This window comes from Desmodus rotundus, chromosome X (genome assembly GCF_022682495.2).
Source record: "Desmodus rotundus isolate HL8 chromosome X, HLdesRot8A.1, whole genome shotgun sequence".
Lineage (NCBI taxonomy): Eukaryota > Metazoa > Chordata > Mammalia > Chiroptera > Phyllostomidae > Desmodus > Desmodus rotundus.
In genome coordinates, this window is record NC_071400.1 from 98,042,465 (window position 1) to 98,050,833 (window position 8,369).

The 8,369-nt window shown below is 49.3% G+C and overlaps 1 protein-coding gene across 8 annotated transcripts in view; it reads right to left on the reverse strand.

The window, feature by feature from the left end:
• WWC3 (WWC family member 3) overlaps window positions 1–8,149 on the reverse strand; it is a 100,245-nt gene extending 92,096 nt beyond the window's left edge. For all 8 annotated transcript variants that reach the window (XM_053917224.2, XM_053917223.2, XM_053917220.2 and 5 more), the window contains exon 1: window positions 7,549–8,149. In XM_053917224.2, the coding sequence (XP_053773199.1) occupies window positions 7,549–7,829 (281 nt within the window). In that variant the 5' untranslated portion in view covers window positions 7,830–8,149. The remainder of the gene's footprint in view (window positions 1–7,548) is intronic.
• Window positions 8,150–8,369: the final 220 nt, after the last annotated feature.

Sequence of the window (8,369 nt, forward strand, 5' to 3'; positions counted from 1 at the left end):
GAAACATACTTGGCTTGGCCGTGCTCTGTCTCCTGGTGGCACTGGGGCTAGTGTGCAGGGTCACTCAGAAGATCTCCGGCCTGACTCTTAACCCACCCAGCAGACCGCAGGGCCTGTCCCCTAGGAGTTGGCCAGCTCCCTTCCTCCTTCCCTCTCTCCCTCAGCCCCTTGAGCTTTAAGGAAATAAAAAGGCCCCTCCAGATGGGAAACATTGGTGATTCCACAGCTCCACAAGCAGCCTTTCAAGACATCCCTGCCCTGTCCTTCTAGGGCTTCTGAGCAAAGGTGGAGGCAATCCTCGCACAGCTTTTTCGTGCACAGAAGGAACTGGAATGTCTCGGGGCATCTCAGGCAGACCACTACCTCCACCCACCCACCTACCTACCCCCCCCACACACACACACAACCCAGGCTGGTGCTTGGGGTTGCTGCAGAGCACTGCAGTTTTCCCAGACTCATTTTCTTCTGTTCCGCCATGTATGTGTATACACTTGACATTCAGGAACAACCTATCAATTGAGAACATTCTCAGAATTGAAGAACACACTCATACTACAATACAGCCCCAAAGTTTCATATGTTGGTATTACTATTTGTTGTGGCATAGTAAATTCAGGGTTCTTCATATAAGTATGTTTAACATCCATTCTTCATGGAAACACGCAAATCAGGCCTTTGCAGTCTTCCTCTCTCTTACATAACAGCTCAATAACTGTCATGTCAATCTGCTTGAAACAAACTCAGCTCCTAAACCTGAATCACTGTACCCAAGTAGACAAAAGTAGTTCAAGGTTTGCAACCAGGCTATGCTGCCCCCTAAGCAAACACTTAGCAATGTCTGAAGGCAGTTGTGGATGTCGTGACTTGGAGGGGTGTGCTTCTGGCATCTATGAATAGACACCACGGATGCCGCTAAACCTCGTACACTACACAGAACAGCCGCAACGAAGAATTATCCAGCCCCAAATATCAATAGTGTCAAGGCTGAGTACTCTGCTTTAGAGCAACACCTGCCCAAGTCTAGCCACATTTTAGGACACTGCCCATCAGCAATAGAGTAAGGTGAGCAACTCAACACACTTCCCTATGTAACCAGGCCCCTGAGCACACACAACCAACAGCAGTGGCCAAAACAGTGAAGATTTATGAGTGGGGTTAACAGGAGGCCTTCGCGTTGACCACTGGTAAGTCTCAGCTCCTCCTAAGGTGTCAGCAAGATTCCCTTGCCCCCCTTCTGATTCCACCTGCCTTCATTCAAGCATCAGCTGAATCCCGGGCACTTCTTGCTGCCTTCACAATTCCTTTGACATAATCCCCGCCTTTTCTAGGCCTAGTGCCCCGGATCTCTCTAGCTCAGGCCCATCACCATCTGTGAAAACCGCTGATAGTTTCCAACTGGCCTCTTCTGTAGGAAATCCACCCCACCCACCATCCCATATTAGGCTAGCTCATCAGATCTCACTTGGTGCCTAATGTGAGCAAGACTCCAGGCTCAGCCCACAAGAAATGAGGACCCCTAGGGTTGCTGTCAGGGGCCAGGGAGAAACAGATATAAAATGCTTAGTATGATACCCCCTAAGCACACAATGAACATCAGCTACTGTGGTTGTTAGCAAAGACACCAGGCTGACCAGATGCTCCCGCACTCACTGGGAAACCATAGCACGGAGTGCATTAGTTTTCCATTGCTGCTGTAACAAACTGCCGCAAACCGAGTGGCTTACAACATCAACAATGTGTTATCTCATGGCCCTGGAGGTCCAAAGTCCAAAGTCAGTCTTATTCAGCTACACTGAGGGGTCAACAGGGCTGGGTTCCATCTCCAAGGTCTAAGGAAAAATCTATATCCTTGCCTCTTTCAGCTGCTAGAGGCTGCCCGTATCCGTGCCTCAAGGCCACACGATTCCCAACATCTGCTTCTGCTGTCACATGTCCTCTTCTGACTCTACTCTGACCCTCAGGTTTCCCTCTTGTAAAGACCCTTGTGATTACATTGGGCCCACCAGATAATCCAGGATAATCACCTCATCTCAAAATTCGTAACTTAATCCCACCTACGAATGTTATTTGCCATGGAAGGTAACTTATTAACAGGTTTCAGAGACTGGGACATGGATATCTTTGGGGGGCCATTATTCTACCTACCAAAGGGAGGGATTAAATATCAACAATTAATGCAAAGTAAAAATAACTGGTGGGTATAACACCGTGCAAGGGGCAGAGACCTATCTAGCCAAGGGAGGGCTGAACTCTAGAGTTGGACAGATACTGCCCCTCACTGGCTATGGGAAGCAAAGTTACTAAGTCACCCTCCCTTGGCCTAGTTTCATCACCTGTCCACCTACACATGGGCAGCCATTGTGGGCTTTCAGTAAAAGCATCCACGCAAATGCCTAGGGCACTTGGCACATGGTAAGCACTCCACATATGTCCACCATAACCACAGACCCAAGGGATTCCAGTGGGGGAAACTGGGAGGCAGCAACAGCATGGTGAGGCCCGGAGGAGAAAGACACCAGCGAACTGTAAGCCCCATGGAGGTAGGGACCTGTCTGGGGGTGCGCGCCATGGAGTCCTGAACCCTGAGAGACTGCCTAAGACAGAGAGGCTGTGCAACAGTGAGTGGAGGGAGGGAAGGAGGGAGAGAGGGAGGGAGGCAGGGAGGCAGGGAGGGAGTAGGGGTTGGGCAGTTGGGCAGCATAGTGGAAGTTCCTGGTCAAAAGGCACAGCTCAAGTCCCTGTCCTTCCAACTCCCAGAAGGACGCACCCTTTGACTGTGGCCCTCAAGTGAGAAATAAGGAGTTTGAACACGGGCAGCCCTAGCTCTTTCAGCCCCAACACTGTAGGATTCTAAGTTATGTGTGGTCTTGCCCAAGTCTTACCTCCCTTACAAGGACTCTGGGACAAACTCTCTGATCCCCTCATTTACTCTGAACACACCCAGCACTTCCTCATCTCCGAACTTCAGTACTTCTCACATTTCCACTTTTCTTCTCTGGCACAGAGAAAGCACAAGAAACCCTAAATCCAGGGGAGAATGGACAAGAATAAAGATCCCCCCAGGCTCAAGTGAGCCCTCCCTCTGTTTCCTGGAAGCCATTACCAGCTGATAATAGCACCTGGTAACTAGTATTGTCTTCATTGTCTTTATCTCTTATCTCCCAGACGAAGTCTCCATCTACCACCCCAGCACACAGGAGGCCAAGAATCTCTGTTAATAGTTCTTCATTTTACTAGATTTAAAGGGGAATCAACTGAACTCAGTAGAATTTAACTCCACTTTTATTCCATCAGATTAACTTTATTTTAATTTATTGGAAAGGCAGCCAACATTAGCAAAAGGACCTGGGCTAGAAGCAGCTTGCCAGGCTCACCAGGTGACCTTCAACATGTCACTTGACCCAAGGGCTCCTGAAGTAGAACCTACCAGAGAAGGTGAAGCACATTATTTCCATTTCCAAAATCAGAGTGAAAGGGGAGAAAAGGAAACTTAGAGATTTCCAAACATCCGGGAGCTATTTTTGGAAATGAATGACTTTTCCATTCACTTAAAAAAGAAAAGGAAGGAAAGAAAAGGAAAGATATTAGACCAAGAACAGACCAAGAAGTGACTGTTGATCTTCTAAATGGAAGAACGTTCTTCTAGGATCCCACCCCTATGTCCTTAAAATCAAGACACTCCCCCACGTTCGTACAAACACTACCTGTAAGTGGAAAATGGAGAAATCATTACTTGTTTATCAGAGAGTTTCTATAATCCCAAAATAAACTCTGTGGGGTAAATATAGTAAACATCTTATTAATTAATACTAAATAAGGGTTCCAAGAAGGGAGCAATCAATGATGTCATCTGGCTCTGATCGATGGGGCTCCAACCTGGCAAATTCCCAAACCAAGGATTGTTTTCTCCTTAAAGCAACAGCCTGTCCAAAGGACTTTTAATATGCCACAGAATTCCTTTGACGCAGGTCAAATCCATCACGTGAACAAATGGGTCCCTAAAAGCTTCTGCCATGGTATCATCTGGGCCGTCCACCAGCATCGTGATCATTTACCACGTGATCGTGATCACTCTGCTTTGATCTCAAATGTGATATGCTCCCCATTCTTCAGCTGCTTACACTTGGCATTGCCAGTAGTGTGCAATAAAAACTGAGCTAGAAAGCCCTGGCCAGGTGGTTCAGTTGGTTGGAGCACTGTCCCATACACCAAAAGGTTGTGGGTTCGATTTGAGGGCAGGGCACATACCTAGGTTGCAGGTTCGATCCCCAGTCAGGGCATGTACAACCAATCGATGTTTCTCTCTCACATCAATATTTCTCTCTCCCATCAATATTTCTCTCTCCTCTCTCATTCTCTCCCCCTCCCTCCCTCCTCCTTCCTCTCTCTCTCTAGAAAAAAATAACCAATTAACATATCCTCAGGTAAGGATTAAAATATGTAAATAATAAAAAATAAAAATAAACTAGCTAAGGCAAACAGAACAAAGTTTCAACCACCCAGTCCATCTGCAGGGTAATATCGACACGATCCCGGAGGAAGCACACGTATATATACACAACCATCGAAGGCACTGAATTTTTCCAAAGGAAGCAAAAATGTTCTTCCCATATTTTCCGCCTAAATGGTAAATACCTTTTTATAAAGTGGTCATTGAACTCTGAGTTAATACATGTAGTATACATATGTGCCATTCATGTAAACCACATAAGACTGACCCACAGAAACTACCAGCCACAGAAATGGTGAATTAACTGTTTTTTAAGAAAGTTTTTGGGTACAATCCCAAAAACTATGAAAGTTATACTCACAGTACTGATCTGGAAAGATAGTAAATTTAAACCTAAGGTGGGTTGATTATCAAACTAAAAGAATTCTGTTATGAAAATAGTGGGATGTTTATAGCCACATCTGTAAAGATGTTTCCTTAGGCTTGCAACCTCTTTTTTGTGACTTGAAAAAGAAAGTACAGCTACAATAATTCACCAACACACCCTGAGCTGCCAATATCAAATGCTGTTAAATACAACAATGAATGGAATGAATAGAAAACTCTAGGAGAGATTGTTTACCACCCTTGGCCCTCAGTTACTTGGCTTACAGCAGTATATTTTATGCTACTACAGTTCATGCTAAATTATATATGAAGTGTTTCAAGTCAGCAACAATTTGCACCTAACCTACTACATTGAAATTCCTCCATAATTTCAATTACATTTTTCATTTTCCTTAAAACCCTATTTATTTGCCTTTCTCCTGTCAGTTCTCTCTTTGGGAGCTGTTTGGGGGAAAGTCCTCATTTCTTTCTTGAATACTGTTTTCTGATCGTGTGAATCAAAGGTGACTCAAAGGGGGTTTTAACTGTCAGATGCACATGGAGAAAACATGCTCCAACACAGTTTTTTCCATATAATAAAACAATTCCAACTTTAAAGGATACCCGGTCACCTATAAAAATCGGCAGGGTTCTGTTTTGAAAGAAGAAGAAGAAGAATGACTATTACACCCTTTACACCCTTCAGAGACTCCCCTTAAATGTTTGTGGCTTGCCGAACATTCCATACATATTTCGGGCAAGGTATTATGGGAGCTGAAGTGCAAGCTGTCCCCTGCTGAATTTTCACTCACTATAAAAACAATGTCTCATAAAAGTATACACATGTTTTTACTTTACAAAAAATGTAAAATATCCACTTTTGTTCACTCAAACGACACTTTTAGCATTAGAAACAAGACTTTTTAGTATACGTGCTGCCGAGGCAAGCACTGGAAGCAAGACTTTTTAGAAATCTCTAACATAAGCGATGTCTGCAAACCGGGGAGAATGTCATTGGGTAACACATTTCTGGAAGGAAAGACACAGGAAACGTGCATGAAATGCGCGGAAAGGAGGATTCTACAAGCTGCCTTGTGTAGGATCTGCTTACCTATGTCCTGGGTCACACCATAAAAAGGGAAATTCTTACATTTACACTTTTCATCGTGAATCCCCACTCCAATGTAACCACAACTGTTTTATATTACCCTCATAAAATGAGCCTTAGCCTTTTCTAAGCAAAACGGTATTTTTAATTGGTTCATTTTCCAGTTGTTTGGGTTTTTAACACACATACAGCGTAAAAGGGCACCACATTCCAAGCAGTTCTAGCAATTCCAGAACCACCCAAGGCCTGATCAAACAGCTGTGGCTCTGGCCTTTGGTTAAAATTATAATATGATCTCACCTGATTTTCAAAATAACTAAGCATCCTTTTAATCCATAAAACTGTGCCAGCATTATCTAAGTTTCTGAGTTCAGAGTTTGCAATGTTCAGAGAGAATGTTAGGGAAGCACAATCCTTTTGCTTTGTTTTGCTTTGTTTTGCTTTTCCCTATCTGAACCCAGGGAAATATTCAAACAATAATTCAGCAGCTTCCCTCCTCCAACATTTATTTTCAAATGCTAGTGCCATGCAGCGCTGCCTTTCCTGTGCAGGTAGGAGGAAGCAGGCGCAATGTCACCACTCTTGGCCTTTCCAAGCCTTAAAATCACTGGGAAACCTGGAGTATATTTCCTTTCTGGCACCCAAGCAATGGACAGGAGTTGCTCCAAACAGGACAAGATATCACATAACCACTGGAAACACTCAGCTTCAACAGAATTCCCAATCCGACGAAAAATGCATCTCTCCAAAAGCTGCTGAACCATTGAAAGAGTGTAAGAAAAGCACCATCATTACATGAACATAATTAAATGCAAGAATCCGCTTTTTTATTGCATAGGGTTTATTTACATAAATAATAAGATAACGCAGTGCCCTATCCATATCGTGCACAAAGAGGAAACCTAAAATCCAACTCTTGTTTTTCGATTTTTCCAAAAGCATCTGGGTCTAATCATAATCCATTCTGGCCACAATACACAAGGCTGTTTCAATCAGAATTTTAACTCAATGTTTAAGGCGCTACAGAGTACACTAACCATCCCAGTTTGGTAAGAGGCTCTCCCAACTCACACAGAACTGGGAACCCCGGAGGTGTCCCGACTGGCAGCAGTCTTTGGACGGAAACGAGGCTGAGCCCGCCAGACAAGGAGCCCATACCACCAAGCTAGGGCGCACGTTCGTGCTCCAAGGTGACAGCTCATCTGGCCATCGCGAGGACGGGGTGCTGCGGGGCCACAGCCGGGGGTGGTGGGCCGCAGAGGCCCGGCAGCGATGGGCGAGGCCGCGGCGGAAAAAGGAAAAGAGGGCCATCCGTCAGCCCCGGGAGAGGAAATTCCAGGCGCCCAGCTCCCAGGCGCCGGTCAGCGGGTGACGTGAGGGAACCCAGTCAGTGTGTCCGCCGCGGCGAGGACCGGGAGGAGGCTGGGGCTCCGCGTTGCGGGGCTCGAAGCCGGGAGAGGAGGCACCTCGATCCTCGGCCAGAGCCCCGGAGATGGGGGCGTGTGGGCACCCTGTTCGTCGCCCAGATCCGGAGACCTCCCCGTGTCCTCGAGCGTCTCCCAGAGCCCAAGGAATGGGACGTCCGGAACGGGGCCCGGGCCCGCACCCCCGCCGGCGCCCTTACCGGTCTCGGGGGTCGATCCACGACGTCTGGCGCGTGTTGTGGTCGATGTAAAAGACGCGGCCGTCGTAGTCGCGCGCCTCCTCCCAGCCGGCGGGCAGCGGCAGCTCGGCGCTCTCCCGGGCCCGCAGCGGTGCCGCGGAGGGCGCAGTGGACGCGGGGACCGCGGCGGGGGTCGCGGGCTGCGGCGGCTCCCGCGGGGACTGCGCGGACGACGGCGGCTCCCGCGGGGCCTCGCGCGTCTGTACCCGCCGCCGCCGGCGGCCGCCGCTCAACCACGGCATGACGGCGCGGGCCCCGCCGCCGCCCGGCCGCCCCGCGCGCGCCGCCTCCTCAGCCAGCACTAAGGCCGGGCGCCCGAGGCGCGGGGGCGGCTGCGGGGAGCCGCCCGCCGCGCCCGGTGCATCCTCCGCCCGGCGCCCGTGTACGGGCGCCCACCCTCCGCCCGGTGGTCCGGCGCGTCGCTGTCTGCGCAGCCGGGCCGCTCCGCTCGGATCGCTCTGGTCGCTGCCGCGCGTGGAGTCACAACCCAGAAGCTGCCGCTGCCGCTGCTGCCGGCGACTCGTCAGTTCCCGCGGCGCGCCCGGCCATCTTCGTTCCTCGGCGCAGCCCGGCGGCGATAGGCGGGGCGCTCGTGGGCCCCGCCCCCGCCCCGCCCTCGGTCCCTCCCCCTTCTGCTCCGGTCCCAGGCCCGCTGCGACGCCTTCCATCTCCCACAGCTGCTCCGCCTCCATTCTCCCCTGGGGCTCCTCCGCTCTCCCCTCCTCTACCCCCAGCCCCCACCCCATGCGCCGCTTCTCCTCCTCCGCCCAGGCCCGCTGCTC